The sequence below is a fragment of the Papilio machaon genome, chromosome 4 (assembly GCF_912999745.1).
Source record: "Papilio machaon chromosome 4, ilPapMach1.1, whole genome shotgun sequence".
In the NCBI taxonomy this organism is placed as follows: Eukaryota; Metazoa; Arthropoda; class Insecta; order Lepidoptera; family Papilionidae; genus Papilio; species Papilio machaon.
The window spans coordinates 7,995,345-8,014,082 of NC_059989.1; the positions used below are offsets into that span (position 1 = coordinate 7,995,345).

At 35.1% G+C, this 18,738-nt stretch overlaps 4 protein-coding genes across 5 annotated transcripts; all 4 read right to left on the reverse strand.

The window, feature by feature from the left end:
- Window positions 1-119: 119 nt before the first annotated feature.
- Window positions 120-8,412, reverse strand: LOC106720190 (sulfotransferase 1B1). 2 transcript variants are annotated; one of them, XM_045686895.1, is made up of 6 exons: window positions 8,275-8,412; window positions 6,523-6,622; window positions 5,957-6,279; window positions 5,613-5,707; window positions 5,234-5,414; window positions 120-288 (listed from the first exon to the last, which is right to left on the reverse strand). In XM_045686895.1, the coding sequence occupies exons 1-6, from the start codon at window positions 8,360-8,362 to the stop codon at window positions 176-178; spliced, it is 900 nt and encodes a 299-aa protein (XP_045542851.1). In that variant the 5' UTR covers window positions 8,363-8,412; the 3' UTR covers window positions 120-175. The 2 variants fall into 2 exon arrangements, with proteins under 2 accessions (XP_045542851.1, XP_014370261.2); XM_014514775.2 differs by lacking the exon at window positions 120-288 and adding an exon at window positions 4,849-5,057.
- LOC106720159 (luciferin sulfotransferase) lies at window positions 606-2,485 on the reverse strand. Its single transcript, XM_045686896.1, is given in 6 exon segments — window positions 606-649; window positions 652-664; window positions 833-927; window positions 1,137-1,459; window positions 1,823-1,922; window positions 2,348-2,485. Coding segments are annotated over 6 exon segments (702 nt in total). The 5' UTR covers window positions 2,475-2,485.
- A 3,585-nt stretch (window positions 8,413-11,997) lies between the features above and the next one.
- LOC106720246 lies at window positions 11,998-12,750 on the reverse strand. Its single transcript, XM_014514841.2, has one exon. It carries the CDS (start codon window positions 12,565-12,567, stop codon window positions 12,037-12,039), a length of 531 nt encoding a protein of 176 aa, XP_014370327.2. The 5' UTR covers window positions 12,568-12,750; the 3' UTR covers window positions 11,998-12,036.
- Window positions 12,751-17,264: 4,514 nt separating this feature from the next.
- Window positions 17,265-18,374, reverse strand: LOC106720272. Its single transcript, XM_014514866.2, has 2 exons — window positions 17,844-18,374; window positions 17,265-17,560 (listed from the first exon to the last, which is right to left on the reverse strand). Exons 1-2 carry the CDS (start codon window positions 18,299-18,301, stop codon window positions 17,500-17,502), a joined length of 519 nt encoding a protein of 172 aa, XP_014370352.2. The 5' UTR covers window positions 18,302-18,374; the 3' UTR covers window positions 17,265-17,499.
- Window positions 18,375-18,738: the final 364 nt, after the last annotated feature.

An 18,738-nucleotide genomic window follows, 5' to 3' on the forward strand; every position in this document is an offset into this window, starting at 1 on the left:
TTCAGAGGTTATTGATTATTAGATTCCCATTCGTTGGATACCTTCCAAGGATTCCAGTTGCGGTACAGTAGCGAAAATGTCGCTCCCAGACATTATTGACGTCAAAGTTGATACCAAAAAAAATCGAAATAATTGAACGCGAATTATTTATTGCATAAAAAGACAGGTAAATAAATCATTGCATAGATGGGAATTGCATGTCTGTGTCCTGCAAGTTCTTGTCAATCCAGAGCTGCGCCTCGCGCGTCATATCCTCGTCAAAGTAGTCTCGCCAGTTTCCCGACTTACCTGGAATTAACAAAAAGAGAATATCTATTGAACATTCTATAAGAAAGAACTTATAAGCTTATAAGTATACATACACGAAACCCTATTACCCTATGTATGCATCAGTAAGATAATAAAAGTATTATGCCCTGTACAATATTTAAAAAGATACAGTATTCATTTGTTTTCCTTTTCTTCTAAAATTATTCCGCTAACCTTTCCTAACAAACTCTCCCTCTGGTGCCATAATGCCATACTCTTTCATATCATCTATTCCAACAGAAGGGTTCTTCTTGAAATTTTCGAATTTCAAATGTGTGCAAAGTTCAGCTATCTGGTCAGCTCTGTATTCCTTTCCTAAGAAATTAGCGACACGTTGCACTGCCGCAGGAAAATCCTGGAACAAATATAACTATTATGAGGATAAAACAGCGGCGAAAAAAAAGTTACGCACTAAGCCACACGCAAGCTGCGTTTGTGATTGACGGGTAATGGATGATTCATTAATTTCAATGGGAACAATGCATTTAAAGACACTTCAATGCATGTAAATTCTGTTCGTTACCTGTAATAATTCCTCATAGAACAAAAACAACATATTCGGATGATGACGCATCCTCCAAGCTTCTTTTAAATGCTCGAAGAATGGTGACCAATACACTGTAAGTAAATATGTATTATTTTCCACAGACTCCGAACTAATGTAAATCACTCATCTATTCCTCATCGTTTCAGTTAAAAGAAATGCTTTTTTTTTATAAAAAGCTAACTTTTTTCGTTTATGTCAGCAAGAATTCGATCTTTAGATTTACAAAGGTAATGTATTCTGATTATTTTATTTACAGTCGGTTCATACAACTTGAATTTACCTAGATCTCTGATGAATAAACTCCAATACGTTTTGAAATCGCCATTAAATTTAAATGATATGAAATCCCTGGACAGATGATAGTATGAGACGGCGACATCTCGTGGGTCCCGTGCCACGTACACAACTTTAGTGGAGTCGAGCAAATTCGGCGGCAAAAATGAGAGAGGCAAATGCGTCCTGATGAAGCGCGGCGAGGGCATTCTAGCGACTTGCTCCGAACCAGGAGTCCTCGTCAGTTGCAACATTTTTAAGTGTTCCGGTTTATCGGCACTTTTTTTCTTTAAATATTCCATTACGTTCTTGTGCATTATCATAGGAAGTCTGTAAAAAAATTCTCGTGAAAAAAAAAATCCTTCGAGAACTCTTCATTTGCCAATTTTTTACTTTCCGTTAAGAATTCAGTTTATTAATATGTGAATAGCGTTCAAATTAAAGGAATAACAATAAACTTATAAAATCTCATTCGCAACGGCGGCGCTTTTTTAACGCTCGGCATTGGCGGATATTAAGCGACGAACTCTTTTTCCGTTCACCCAACGATGAAAAAACGTCGCGTTTTTGTTCTATGTGTTCTTTTGTTTGTGTTCTATTTGAACGCTTTTTTTGGGGTCTAATATGCATGTTTTCACTGCCGAAGCATTAAAGAGGTCTTACGAATATTTTTATAATAAAACGAGTACTTGCTCTAGAAATGTAGCTCTTGCCGATAACGGATTCTTTGCTGCAGTGGAATAATCTAAATCGGACGCCAAAAGCCACACTAACTCTAGCGTCCATGTTGTACCTATAAGTAAAACGTTCAATATTACAATAACACATTTTAACTATTGTACTGATAAATTAGAGTACAAAATATTGGGATAAGTCAGAAAAATGTCCTATGGAATTTAATGGATTCATATGTATATACATATTACATACGAATCGAAAGACACCTTTCCACAGAAACACAGTTCAGTGGATCTAGCAGGAATATTTGAGACAATCGCCATCGTATAAAACCTCTGTCGATAAAATTTGTATTACTATTTCTGCAGCGCCCGCATCTGGCCCGTATAAAGTACACCAAAAATCTAACACTAAAAAATAGTTGTGGTAAGCCCAACGCTCTTCACCGTAGTGTCAATTAGACAATAATTAAAAATACTTTCACTTATTTCTGTTTTTCCATAATAATTATGCTATTAAATTGTTTTTTATTCACATTACCTGAACGTGGAAATGTAACAACAAATATGTCGTCGTGTCTCAGCGGCATGTTGTAAATATTTTCTGCGTCATGTTTGTAGTCACTCATAAGTAAATACTTCTTTGGTCCCACTTGAATATTTAACATTCCTGCACCTATAATAAGTACCATAATAAACAAACTTAACGCGCTTATAAAAATACAGTCTTATTTTAACCTCAGCAAGCTCAATATCATCATCAAGACCTTCTTAATTCGTATTTAATAAGTTACGTTGAATTATTTGCAATGAAATACTTTTGAGCCTTAAACTACTACTACTGTTTGAAACGATTCCTGCCGCCGAGTTACGTCATCGGACTACCTCACAAACCACCAGGTACCATCGATACCATCTGGATGGCTGGCCGGTGTTCCCGGTGTTCCCGCCGGCTCGTTTGACCCCTTCTCTTATAAAAAAATAACTAAAAGGAACTCACCCAAAAAATATTTACTCAATTCTCTGTTATCGGTTTCTTCAACATCCTGGATGTCAAACGGGAAACTTTTAAATTCTTGCATTGCGAATAACAAAATAAAAATGGAATTTCAATGTTATATTGTTAATGCATATACGTTAAGAGCATCTAACTTAAGTATTTGTATATGTCAACATTTGATCGTTTGTATTTATGCATGTTTAAAAAATTGATAAGCAATTAAAGTCCCGAGCTTCACTTTAAGAGTACAAAAGTACAGGCAATTGTATTGCCATCACTTTCATTGACTTCGACAAAAACAGTGACAACAACATGTATTTGTACAATTGTTTCGACAGTGGAAAATTAAGGTTGTTGTTAAAGACATTTTTCCATTTCTTGCTTGGTTGCCGCGCATATATTATGATAAGTGTCAACTAGTTTGACTGCTTTAATTATCTTTTGGCAACTCGTATACAGGATGTAACCAAAAAATCTAATTTACACAATAAAATTTCATACATTGAAGTTTTACACATGTACATTGAAGTTTATAATTTTTCAGCAAGCATAAAGAACAGAAAAATTGGCTTCCCAGAAGGGTATGTTTAAATATCGTACAACAAACAAACACAATAACCCATAATTTATCATCTATACATTATGACAAGTTTTTTCTGGTGGTCATGGCAACACCGTTGATCCCCACCTCATGTTACACCTGTATAATGATATTCCTGATACTCATTAGAATTCTGAATATATGTTATGTCGAATGCACATGTTTTATTATTTATAACTAGCTGACGCCCGCGACTCCGTCTGCGCGGAATTAAAAAAATACGGAATACGTAGCCTATGTGTTCTTCCAGACTATGTTCTACATTTGTTTCAAATTTCATCAAGATCCGTTGAGCCGTTCCGGAGATACCTTCAAACAAACATCCATCCATCCATGCATCCCTCCATCTATCTAAACATTGGCATTTATATTATTATAGTAAGATTAGAAACACGATGTCTACGTGTATGTTATTGGACAGATTATTTTACCATTTAGTTTATATAGTTAAAATTATATAGCACAAGCTATCGCCTGCGGCTCCGTCCGCGCGGATTTAAAAAAAAACTTAATTAGTAACCTATGTCTTCTACATCTATGCCAAATTTCATCAAGATCCGTTCAGCTGTTCCGGAGATACCTTCAAACAAACATACATCCATCCATCTAAACATTCGCATTTATAATATTAGTTAGATTAAAGTTATATCAAACGATTGGGTTAAATTAAAACACAATGTACACTTAACAATTTCTATAAATCCCAAAAAATAAGACGCTACACACTTTGATTTTTTTTCCTTTACATTGATATTAAGAACTTCATTAAAAACTGAATATTAGGCAATTATTTTTCAAAATGGACTTACTTAATTTTACTATAAACATTAAAAATTATAGGTTTAGCAAAGTATAGAGTTTTTCAACAAGAACTTTGTTTTTCGATTGGGGCCACACCAACAACATGACAGTTTTGACATTTAGTTTTTTGACCCATTCTTAGTAGATGCTTTGGCAATTGCTACAATGAATTCAATTTCGCTCGAAAATTGCATTAAAATAATTAAAATTCACTATGAAAATGGTGCAATTTATTGTGAACCAAATTTCCCGATCGCTATTCACGAAACTCAGCTGTTAAATGGCCAGCCAGATCGTGTGATTTAACACCATTGAATTATTTTTTGTGGGGGTATGTTCATCATCAGGACAGAGTCTATACGGAGCCAATCGAATCGATCGCGGCCTTAAAACTCAAAATCCGTGACGTTATAAACGAAATAGACCCGCCATTTTGCCAAAAAGTGATTAAAAACTTAGATGAAAGAATCTCTGTCAGCGTGGTCGTGGTGGACATTTGCCAGATATCATTTTTCATTCATAATTGCCAAAATTTTCTCTTCGTAATACAATAAAAATTTGAATCCTCTTCATCTAAATTCTTTGTTTTATTTTGTTTTAGAAAACAAAGTTCTTATTGAAAAACCCTATATATTTCGGTAGGAAATTAGTATAGATGAGGAATATAGAATAATTATACTATATACTCGTACATAGGTGTTTACTGAGTTATGTTTTTTTAAACATATATGCCTTTTCATATCATTGTTGGGAATTTCATGTCGGTGTCCTGCAAATTGTTGTCAATCCAGCACTGCGCCTCGCGCGTCATGTCCTCGTCGAAGTAGTTACGCCAGCCTCCGGACTTACCTACAATCAATAGTGTTTAAATTCCATGAGAAGTAAATTACATGCTATACATGCATGTAAAACATATTACTCTATGTTTTGGTCAGTAGGACAATAAATGTACTGTGCCCTTTATAATAATTAAAAAGATAAAGATTTCAATAATTTTTATTATTTAATGAAACGATCATTCAAACCTTTTCTGATGAACTCTCCCTTTGGTGCCATCATTCCATACTCTTTCAAGTTACCGAATCTAACAGAAGGGTTCTTCTTGAAATTTTCGAATTTCAAATGTGTGCAAAGTTCAGTTATCTGGTCAGCTCTGTATTGCTTTCCTAAGAAATTAGCAACACGTTGCACAGTCGCGGGCAAATCCTGGATCGAAAATAAATATTTTGACTATGAGACGGCGGAACAAAAAGTCGAAGAACGTAACATTTGTAATAATCGTGCTAGCTACATTTTTAATGACTGATAAAGGTGATTCACCAATTTGTCCAGGGATCAATGCATTCAAAGACACTGACAGAACAGTTTTGGAGGCGGAGTACTGAAGTAAATTCTGTTCGTTACCTGTAATAACTCCTCATAGAACAAAAACAACATATTCGGATGATGACGCATCCTCCAAGCTTCTTTTAAATGCTCGAAGAATGGTGACCAATACACTGAAATTATAAAAGTAATGTTATTTGCTTGATTATTCTACGTTCTACGAACATTTGTAAAATTTTAAATTTGTTCCCTCTTTCTCGTCTTCTCAGTCTGAAGACATGATTTTTGTGAAAAGCATAAAATGAAAGCATGAAATGAAAAGTGTAACTTTCCCCGTAAAACTCAGCAATCATTCGATCTATGGATTGATATATACATTCTGATTATTTCATTTAACAATCGTTCTGATGACCTGAATTTACCTAGATCTCTGATGAATAAACTCCAATAGGTTTTGAAACTGCCATTAAAATTATATGATTTGAATTCCCTGGAGAGATGATAGAAAGAAACGGCGACGTCTCGAGGGTCCCTCGCCACGTACACAACTTGAGTGGAGTCGAGCAAAGTCGGGGGCAGTAGCGAAAGAGGCAGATGCGTCCTGATGAAGCGCGGCGAGGGCATTTTAGCGACTTGCTCCGATCCAGGAGTCCTCATGAGTTGCAACGTTTTTAAATTGTCTGGATTATTGGCGTGTTCTTTATTTAAATGTTCCACTATATTTTTGTGCATTAGCATGGGAAATCTGTAAGAAATTTTGGCTCATTAAATATAATTTGTATTTGGTACACTTCGAATTGAATATAATATTTTAATTGTATTTAAATTAAACGCATAACAAAAAAATGATAAAAGTGAAAGGTGAAGAAGTAAGTTCAATTAGTGAAGAATTGACGTCTGGCAGTAAGCGTAGGTTTTCGCATATGAAGCATGAAACATTTGTTACGAACTGAACGAAAGAAAAATTTGTGGTGAAACGAATACTTGCTCTAGAAATATAGATCTTGACGAGAGCGGAACCTTTGCTGCGGTGGAATAATCTAAATCCGACACCAAAAGCCACACTAATTCTTGCGTCCATGTTGTACCTAAAATTAAAAAAGATTAATATTACAATGACAAACTATTGACTATTGTATTATCATATAAATATTAGGTCCTTACATATGAAATTGGCGTTTTTCGTACTGGCCACTTTAATCACGAATTTCTCCTCTTTGGTAAGGAATTCCAAATTCAAATTTGTACAGCTATAGACTCATGTATTTGTGGTTCGATGACCGTCATTCATTTGTTTTTTTTCTTCTGTTTTTTTCTGTTTGCGTCACTCATTTTACAAAATGGAAAACTTAAAATATCGCATTATTTACGAGTACGAGTTCCGCCGTGGCACTAGTGCTGCGGAAACGACTCGAAGGGTGAATGATGTGTATGGCGGTCGTGTTGCAAAAGAAAACACAGTTCGTTTTTGGTTCCAACGTTTTCGTTCTGGAAATTTCGATCTGCAGAACAAGCCCCGTGGACGGCCTGAGACTCAAGTTGATAATGAAGAAATGAAGGCTATTGTGGAAGCGGATCCATCGCAAACCACGTCCGAGTTAGCTGCAGGCTGCGATGTTAGTGATAAAACTGTTTTAATTCACTTGATGCAAATTGGGAAGATTAAAAAGCTTGAAAGGTGGGTACCTCACGAATTGACTGAAGCAAACCGGCAAACGCGCGTCGACTGTTGCGTTACATTACTAAACCGGCACAATAATGAAGGTATTTTAAACCGAATCATTACCTGTGATGAAAAATGGGTTCTTTACGATAATCGGAAGCGCCCAGCGCAATGGTTGGATCCTGGCCAGCCAGCCAAATCCTGCCCCAAGCGAAAATTAACCCCAAAAAAGTTACTTGTAAGCGTTTGGTGGACTAGTGCCGGTATTGTTCATTACAGTTTTCTCAAATCTGGCCAGACTATTACGGCTGATGTCTATTGTCAGCAATTGCAAACCATGATGGAAAAGCTAGCGGCTAAACAACCTAGGCTGGTCAATCGCTCCACGCCACTGCTGCTTCACGACAACGCTAGACCACACACTGCGCAACAGACGGCTACTAAATTAGAAGAGCTTCAATTGGAAAGTCTAAGACATCCTCCGTACTCCCCGGACCTTGCTCCAACAGATTACCATTTTTTTCGAAATTTGGATAACTTCTTGCAAGGGAAAAAATTCAACTCCGATGGGGCAGTCCAAATCGCCTTCAAAGATTTTATTGATTCCCGTCCGACTGGTTTTTTTTAGTAAAGGGATCAATGAACTACCTATGAGATGGCAAAAGTGCATAGAAAATAATGGTTCATACTTTGATTAATTAAATATATTATATTAAAAAATATTCGACTTTTTGTTCCTCCCATACAAAACGCCAATTTCATATGTAAGGACCTAATAGTAAATAAATGAGGATGTATATGCTCAGCAATCGCTTCGCTATTTCGGCGAATTCATCTAGCAGCTCGCTCGTTTGCCACCTTATCACATCAAAAAAATACTATTTTTAACCAGAAGAAGAAACCGAAATACGACAGACTGTATCCGTTTTGCACTTCATGGGACTATATGAATCGGGTGACACCTTTTCAAACAAAAACAATTCAGCTCTTTACCGTCGTCGTCTTAACAATTCAAAATACTTTAACTTATTAGATATTTCCCATAATAATTATGCTGTTAAATTGTTTTTTCTTTACCTGAACGTGGAAATGTAACGAGAAATATGTCGTCGTGTCTCAGCGGCATGTTGTAAATATTTTCTGCGTCATGTTTGTAGTCACTCATAAGTAAATACTTCTTTGGTCCCACTTGAATATTAAACTTTCCAGAACCTATAATAAATACCATAAATAAATTTCTACTGAATTATAGATGTAACATGCTTATAAAAATACAATGTATTTAACCTCAATATAGTATATATTCAAATCTACTCTTACAAGTGTTACTGTTAGTTTTAATATCATCATCAAGATCATCTTATTGAATTATTTGAATTACAAGCTTTAGAAAAAAATTCTACTAGAAACTCACCCAAGAAATATTTACTCAATTCTTTATTATCGGTGCCTTCAACATTTTTGATGTCGAACGGGAAACTGTTAGTGAGATCCTGCATCGCGAAAATCAAAATGTAAAAATGAAAATTATAGATTCTTAGTACACGTCGAGAATCAATCAATCTTAGTATTATTTGGATACGATACAATTTTATCATTTACTTTTATGCTTAGTATGTACATTACAAAAAATTGATAAGCATTTTTTTCAAAACCGAAACGCCTGTACAATAATACATTGTCGTAAATTTCATTGTTCTTGATAAAGCAGAGATAACATGTTTTCGTACAAATGTTTTTTTGCAGTGGAAACTCAAGGCCACAGTCGTTTTAAAGACATCGTTCCATTTTTCGCCTGTTTGTGACGCGTATTTTGTGATAAGTTTCAACTGGTTTTACTGCTTTCATTAAGTTTTTACAATTTACTAGTATACAGGATGAATATATAACTGCATAATAATTTGTGTCGTTTTACACATTGAAGTTTATCATCAAGGTAAAGGTGTATAAGTTTAAATATTGTACCGCAAACTGTCACTAAAATCCGTATTTAATGCGTTTGTTATATGACAAGTTTTTGCCGCTGGTCAAGGCAATAAAGTTGATCCCTTCGTCATGTTACACCTGTATATATAATTTTAATAGTTGCTTGACTTTTGTCCCCCTCTTTTTATCTATTTACATAGAAGACTTATTCGAATGCGTATTGTTTAGTAAAAGAAAAAAACGATAATGCTTGCTTTTATTGAACACTATTGGGTCAAATTAAAACATAATAGAGTCATAACAATTTAATAAATAACACCATATATATACATAATAGCATAGACTGGTTATTTACGTTGATATTTTTAATTTGAGATAGGAAAATGCGAAAAAAACAGAAAATTTTAATTGATAAATTTAATTTTACATAACGTATGTTATTAAGTTTACATCTTTTATTTATCGAAACCAATTCCTGTATTTATTACACTGTTGGGAATCGCATATCGGTATCCTGCAAGTTGTTGTCAATCCACAGCTGAGCTTCGCGTGTCATGTCCTCGTCAAAATACTCACGCCATCCTCCCGACTTACCTGCAATTAGTCGTTTGTAACATATTTTATACTTTTTAAACTACGGCTAATTTATGATACAAGTTTTTCATAACAAAAAGAACCGCGAGGGATCCCCAAAACGACCGTGAAAAATACTGATATGTACGCATTGGTAGAAGTGAATCTATATGTATATATACGAGAGAACCTACTTAAACTATAGAATCTGATACTAAAATGATATTGCGACATCTTTGTGGGATTGGCAAGATGATACAAAGATATGCAACTTTATATAATCACTTGAAAATCCGACATTCCAGATGTACCAACTTAATATAAAATATTTAAATGTTCACCCTTCCTGATAAAGGATTTTTTATCTAAAAGCATGCCCACACTCTTAAGTTTGATTGACTCGTGATTGACCGATGGGTTGTTTTTAAAGTTCTCGATGCTGAGATATGAACAATGCTGTGTCAGTTGATGAGATGTTATTTTCTTCCCTAAGAAATCAGCTACACTTAGCACAGTGCTAGGTAGATCCAGAAATAGAAGTAAGCAAAAATTTTAATAGAACGAAAAGTTTTAAATTATGTTAGTAAGTAATTAAAAATGCTGTGACTTTGGCCAATCGGCTAGAAATCCGATGCCGTCAACGAACAAGTGTTACATTTTTATTTTACACAACTCACGCCTGTAACCCAGAGGAGGTAGGCACAGTTTACGGACCTCCATTAAGTGTGGTCAAAGGCAATTAATTAACTTTTCGCCATTTCGGGAGACGGAACATCATGCATCACGATGTTTTCCTTCGTCGTCGGATAAATGTACGTAATATGTATATCGAAAATCTAAAACACATTGATACATGGCGGGATTCGAACCCATGACCTGCAGATTACAAGTCATGTGCTCAACCCCTGAGCTACCGACGCTTTTTTTTATTTTATTTCTTTATTTAAATTAATAAATATATAATGAATATACAACTTTTAGACGGATTAAAGATAATAGCGTGATAACATGTTTGGAACACACGGAGTGTTCCAAACATGTTATCACGCTGATTTGTAAGTTTTTTATCGCATACTTGGAAAGTTCTTCGTAAAACAAAAACAACATGTTAGGATGACGTCACAATTGCCACGCTTCTTTCAAATGTTCGAACCTACGCCAATCATAAAGATGCCGAGCTCTCTATGGATCTGTTGCAAAAGAATTGGGAAATGGGACTTGAGATATTTTAATAAAATACGTTGCTATTAAATAACGAAGGGAACGATTACTAAATACTATCAGTATTCTCGGTGTTTCTGTGCTTGTAGTTATAAATTGATAATTTCGCATAGGCATGCTATAGACACAGATACTCTAATACTTCTTCACCTACTAAAGTGACGCCTGCCAATTTAAGATTGGCAATTGTTTAATTATGTTTCTTTTCTTCTATTTTTAATTTTAAGAAATATAATACTGGTTAGTAACTGTAAGTAGCGCTGAACCAATCACGATACCATGTTTTGTGCGAATTGTTAATTTTCTTGTTAATGTCGAAAGCGAGATTGCATACTTGTGTCGACTAAACTTCAACTAAAGTCTGTTACACCTGCATTCGACTGTTCAGTAAAAAAAAAAAAAAGTTGTGTAGCTTTGTAAAGTATTATTGCGTCCCTATTTTTATCCAGCTAGAATGTGAAAGCACATAGTATAATTTATAACATAGCATTTTTGGGTTATACCTGATATAATATGTCACGCGATTTGTTATAGGAAATATTAAAACCTGATACCTACTTCAGATAGTGATAGTTAAGTGTCAGGTTAAAATATTTTATACGAACTAGAATTTATTTATATACCCTTTTGTAAACGACATTTTCTAATCAAAAAACATCTACTACACAATCTAGTATATTTATCTAATGAAACATTAAACTTAATTGTATGCAGGGCATATAAGAAATAATAATTTACTGTCAATAACAATCACGGAATAAGAGACACGGAATGATAATAAAAACAATATTAACTGTTGTACTCCCCTCACTGGATATCTCGATCCTTAAGAATCGAGATTATATTAAAATCGATTCAAACTATTAAAATTGTACTGCTCTTCTGTGGAAAGATATGTAATAACAATATTGCACTTGTCGCATTTTTCCGAGAAAAATTGATTAAGGTAACTCGTTCAAAGAATATTATTTAATTTCAATTTTACTTTAAATTAAAAGTCAAATGTAATATTTAACATTTACTTAAAAATAAATTGTACAAATTAAATTAATAAATAGTTTAAAAATAAATTATCTTTACAATTAATAAATAGGCTTAACAATCGCAGTGTACAATGCACTACGAGACAGAAACAACTTCTGGAGTTTTGTCGGTCTCGACGGCATCGTCGTCAGCGTCAGCGTCGTCAGCGTCGGCACGGTCGCGGCAGGTAAGTGTGTCGGGGTCGCGCTCTCGGCCCGGGCCGCACTGCTCCGTGGCGCCCAGCAGCTTGTACTCGTCCCGCTCCTGCGGCTCCGCCTCCAGCCGCCGGCGGCCGGCGATTACCACCTCCACGGCACGCCCGTCGCCGCTCGCCGATCTCTCGCTTCCCGGACCGATTTCAACCTGATAAGGCGTGTTGGGCTCTACGAAGGCGTCCATTATCTGGACGTCGGCTCGCTCCTGGATGTCCTCGTTGGTGCGCTGTTTCGATCGCTTCAGAAAACCGTCGAGCAGGCCGCTCGGTATCATCTTCTGGGGCACAGCGATGAGGAGGACGACATTCTGGACGTCTGCGCGAACGTTGAAGTCGCCGTCCTGCCGCTGGTCGTAGGTGGCGGGCGCGGCGACCGCGGCGGCGAGGACGCTCGCAAGAACGATGGGTAGCATGTCGCGTGTGGCTGGCGCGGCTTCAGGGCGCTAACTGTGCGCCGCCAGCTCCCGCGCCGCTTTTACCGAACATCTGCGAACCAGTCCGCCGCAGGAATCGGGCACACTGTAACGGTTCGCGCGACACGAAGATTCTTAACATCTTTACATACACCCATGAGTGACACTTACCGTTGATTATCGGCCTGTAGCGATTGCTCCATCTTAGCCATTATTTACACCGTCTAAGGTCGACATTAAATCATGGACAAAAATTAAATGCTATGAAGAGCATATCTTATCACAATAGATATAAGCTAAGTAGGTTACATATCAATATAGCCACAGTTTAGCTATTGTTCCGTGTTGCGTGCGATGACGCATCCTGACGCGGATAGCGCGGCGGTGACCTTTGACAGTGACCAAGGGTCAGTGATACGATAACCGAGTTCTGAATATACGTACACGCGAACACGAGTAACTCTTCTTAATTTAAATATTGTTTGGAAACATTTTACAACCTTAAAAAGTCAAAAGAAACGAAGTAGACGAAGATGATAATATTTCCAAATCATTCATCATCTACTCCCAAACCTTTCGACTTTCGTTTTTCGGTTTTCGCCTACAAAATCCGTTTATTTTTTTTATCGATTTATAACTTAATTTTTAAATAGAACTTACTATTAGCTATTGTTATATGATTCTTATATGGCCTTTACTTAGATCTGAACGATTTTGAAAGTGGAAAATTAAGTCATGAATTTTGGATTTCACGAAACTGAAAATCCAGGCAAAAACTATAACTTCGGTTGATGTACATATTTAATAACAATTTTCTATGTGTTGGAATATGATTAGCACAACATACACTTGATGTTGCAATGTAATTATATAGGTACAACGTATAATAACTGTAAACGCTGTGTAAACATGTCGATAGGCTGCTAAACCTGCCTTACATTTATGCAAATAAGTAATCAAAGAATAACGACATTTATAGATTAACAAAATTATTATTAAGTGTACCTTTACTTACTTATTAGACGAACTAAGTTCAACTTAATACACCTTGACATTATTGAATACCTCTAAAAATATTCCGGCTTTGCTTTAACTGACAAAAAGGGTAATGTTTTTCACGCCTGTGTAAGTTTTTTATTGTATATATGGATTTGTATGCATGTCATCCGATTTTTCTTCTTCTCCGCAGTATCATATTATATCGGCACAATATATGTACATGTAGTGGATGTATAAGGTAAAATTTTAAATTAGTAAATAAAGACTTTAAATCTCATTCGTCGTAACAGTTTTACAACCCTAAAAAAACGGTTTTTCGATTATATTTAAAAGTAATAAAATATTTTATGTAAAATCGGTGTTAAGTTTAAGTCATTAGAGCCTCAGTCAGTCGGGTTTTTTTTTTTTTTTAAGCAAGGTTATTTTAAATCGGTAATTTTAAAAACATAGTTTAATTTTTTGATGCTATACAATGGAGATAACGACTATAATTTGATTAATACAAATAAAAGACAATAAAACATTCTTATCAAGACACACATGGAACGATTACCTGATTGTTTAATTAGGTATTAGGAAATAATGACGTCAGATATTTGGTAAATATAAAAATAAAAACCGTCTAAGTGTGAATCGGTCTCGCGGTCAGAGTATTCCGTACAAATCTGTAGGTTTTTTAAGTAAAAATTTATGATTTTCATAATTATTTAGTTATCTGTGCTATAAGACGATACTTTGTATCAAATTTCAAGATTCTGAGTTCACGAGAAGTGCCCTGTAGATTTTGATTCCCTTGCGAGTGTGGAAATTTGCGGCATAAACAGCTGTATCTTTTGATTGCGTTAGCTTAGAAGTTTGATTTGTTTTCAGAGCTCATAGGGATATTAGACAGTAGACCTGAGTATCTATATATATAAAAGAAAGTCGTGTTAGTTACACTATTTATAACTCAAGAATGGCTGAATCGATTTGACTGAAAATTGGTGGGCAGCAAGCTTAGAACCAGGAAACGGACATAGGATAATTTTTACCCCGTTTTCTATTTTTTATTCCGCGCGGACGGAGTCGCGGGTAAAAGCTAGTTTGATATAAATTCCAGCATGATACCTCCACGTGTTCGTGAAAAAAAGGGTTTGACAGACAGACGGACGGACAACAAAGTGATTCTAGAAAGGTACCGTTTTTCCTCTCGTGGTACGGAACCCTAACTATATGTATTCTTTGTACGATGAAGAATCTGTTTTTTGATACAAAGGTAACGAAATTGTTTTTTAACGTACTTACGTTTTTATTAATAAGTTTTAAGGTTTGTTTCATATATTTACTTTGTTATGGTTTGCAACGCTCGGCTTATAAAATATTTTGAAGATAGTTCGTTAAACTCTCCCTTTCGCCGCAAATTCTCGTCATCTTAAAATTTAGTTTCCACTGAAACGAGTTCTTATGTGGAACATGTATTAGATAAAATTATCTTCTACGATAAAAACGAACTTTCAAGAAATTTCTTCAGCTAGCCCCCCCCCCCCCTCCTTTAAATTCTAATAAATTATGACACATCGGGCGACGGACTGTCTTGTATATCAACGCACAGGCCAAACTTTCTTCTAGAGAAGCTTAAACTAGTTTGCTAAAAATGTTTTTATTGCTAGTTTAGAAATAAATAAATTTTTAGCAGTAAATAGAAAATCGATTATTGCTTCAACATTTCTTATTAAAAATGTAGTATCTAATCTAAAATTTAATTTGAAAAATAAACTAAAATATCTATATTATTTTTTTATGCGTTATTTTCATAAAATAAAGAAGCTTGGAAAGTTCTAGAGGCGAAAGCCCGATACGATAAACAACTACTTTCTATCGAGTTAGCATACATGCTTTCTATCGATTAAAAATAATAAACACTGTTATAAAACTGAACTAAGACATAAAACGCATCCAACATCCTAACCTACATAAACTTTTCTCGTTTTCTATCAGTTTTAAATACCAATGCAGTTTCTAATATTTAATTACGGTACTTATAAAAACTTTTTCTTTGTATAATATTGCATTTGACTGTCGTCTTATTTGAAAGAATATCGAATGCTTATGTCACTATAGTACTCTTTCATGTTAGTTATTTAGTAATTAGTTATTAGTAATTTATTACCACAATACTTTTGATATAATTTACAGTTGATATATGAAACCTTGTTTGTGTTTATGCTGTGTACTATTAAGTAAAACTATATACTTATACTAGCTGTCGCCCGCGACTCCGTCCGCGCGCAGTTAAAAAAAAGTAAATGGGGTATGAAAAATAGATGTTGGCTGATTCTCAGACCTACTGAATATGCTCACAAAATTTCATGAGAATCGGTCAAGCCGTTTCGGAGGAGTATGGCAACGAAAACTGTGACACGAGAATTTTATATATTAGATATTTTTATTTCTGTCTTCCAGCGTTTGTTGCAGTCATAACATCTACCTGGTCTTATTCAACGTTGCCCAGAACAGTAACTCCGTGTTTATGTTTTACTTAGAAAAAAATAAAAAGGCACAATGCTTTTTATTTTTTTCCATAGGTTATACTTATAACCTTTATACTTTTTGCCTGTGTACTACAATATCTAAAGGACGGATTTTTAATCAAAAATCACGTTATTACAAATTCGAAAATAGAACCTATTATAGCTAACCTATTATAGTGCTAGGGAATGTTTCCGTGCGACATGAGACCATTTTGTGCAATCTCCTCCCATTATGTCACCATTGTATTATACTGCAAAAACGTGAGTGTAATTATTCAATAAATAAATATAATAAAAAAATACAAGACATTTCCATCTTTTTTACCGATAATATTTTAATTTATTATTATCAATTTACCAACAACAACATAACTCACACCCTTAATTCAGATGGGTAGGCAGAGACCACGTACCTACAATTGGCACCTCTCTCGCTTCTACATTAATACATCTACGAATACACGCTCGTCGGTTTCGGTTAATTAATTATAATATTAATTTACCAATTAATTTAATTAATTCTAAGATCTAACTTTAGCATACATTTACAATTTTTTTATAAATATGTAAATTACAAGTACGAAGTACTTAAAGTAGGTTCAAATAGTTCATTAACCTTAAAAAGTAGCTAGGTAGAGCCGGCGCTGTTTATTAACATTTTTTTGCTGGAACAATTAATTAAGTAAATAATAATAACATTGTACTTTTTAGTAAGTATACAATATCTATTTTAATAATGAAGTCTAAATGTTCAGTTTGATATCAAGTACTTCTTTTTTATTGCAAGTCCCAATTGATGATATTGACGAAATTCAATTCAAGCCTTGACAGATTCAGAACTAGTTATAAGAAAGTAGATTTTAATAAAGAGATGCTATTATTTTGACTTAAAGGAAACAGGAATAACTGCTATTTTGTCATAAATATTACTCATAAGTGAGGCATTAAATTTAAGCTGCAGTTAAGTTGAACAAACACTGTTTACTCACATTTTTAACAAAGTTCTAAACTGTAACTTTTTATTTTCTTTTATTGTAAAGTTGAAAACTTAAGTAGTCATAAGAAGTTAAATATCAATAAAGCGAAAACAGAAATCACAGGAAATAAAGGAGTAACTGCTATTTCGTTTATAATTTTAATTATTTTATTTAAAAAGGAATTAAAACAACGATTTTTAGGATTTTTCAATAATAATTATCATTTATTTTCAACGCAACAGATTATCTTACGATATTACAAACTAACTTAATCTAATAAATAAATGCAAATAATTTATCACTTAATAAGTCTTCGTCTTGTATACGTGAGATTTTCAACTTTGCTTCGTGTTTTCACCGCAGTTTTGAAAGATTGCGACTATTATTTGTTTTCTTGCAAATGTTTCGTCAGTGCAAACTCGATTAGCATCACTACATTACAATGATCAGTGATGACGTGTCCGTCGCAGCAACGGTATCAACATGTTGGCCAGCCGCTGTTTCAGTCTGCAAAACATAGAAAAACATTTTTTGTGTTATTACTTTAAGTCGCAAATGTAACCTATTTTACAAACATTTTTTTTTAATTTCACATTATTACTGTTTGCTAGCTTTGAGTTTTTTAATTTTATTTACGTCACAAAAGTTAACCATAAGCGATTAGTGATTTGATCAGAATTCTAATTCCATATAATTTGTTTTATTAAAAAAAAAGATAAGACTGTAAGATGTTAAACTGAAAGTTATCTCTAATAATCTTTTCACCTTTTCTAAGAAAAGTTCAATTCACCTTTGAGCTTTCTCCTGTTTCCTTAAGCTTGAATCTTTTTTCTGACTCTTAACTTCTGATTGGAGTGTTACGTCGCTCAGGGGTGCTTCTGCAGGCTTCGCAGGAGACTCCGCAGGTTTCAGAGAGTCCTCTGCTGGCTTAGATGGCGCCTCAGGTTTAATGCCTTCCGGCTTATTTGTTTCGGAACTTGGAGGTTTTGGCTTGTGCACGGGTAAATCTCCGAAATCTTCCAAATCGAGTAGATCGCTTATATCGATATCGGAAGCTGCCGCGAGCAGTGAATCTGCGGGCGCTACAGCGATGACCACGCCGTCTATGTTGAGTCTATAGTTCTCCGTGCCATTCTGTCGCTGGTCGAAGTGTCTCTCGGCGCAGTCGGCGGCCGGAGCGGCGACTGCGACGGCCATAACGACAGCCAGCACGGCGGCCTCGCACACGATACGTTTGTAGTTGACCATCGCGGGAGGTGTGTGGATGCGCACTGAAGCACGGCTAGCCGGGCCCGCTGTGTACCCACTCTCCGCTGCATCTTTTATTTATTCGCGAAGATAGCGGTACAGCCGCTGAACGCCGCTCCTAGCGCGGCACCCGCCCCGGATAAACTGGATTTAATATAAACCAAACGGTCAATATGTAGGACACTTTAGAAGGGTCTCACACATAAAAAACAAAAAGTTAACCAGTTCTTGTTTTAACCGGTAATTAAATTTAATTAGTTTAACAGTTTAGAGCTTTCTTGGATTTTTTTATTACGAACTCAATGCTGATACTAATTGAGATGTTATAGATAAGATGATTTTGATAAAAAAAACATTAATTTGAAATCTTCAGTGAGTTGAAATATATTAGGTACAAGTTAAATTTGCGCTCGATGCCTATGTACTTAATTCGGATA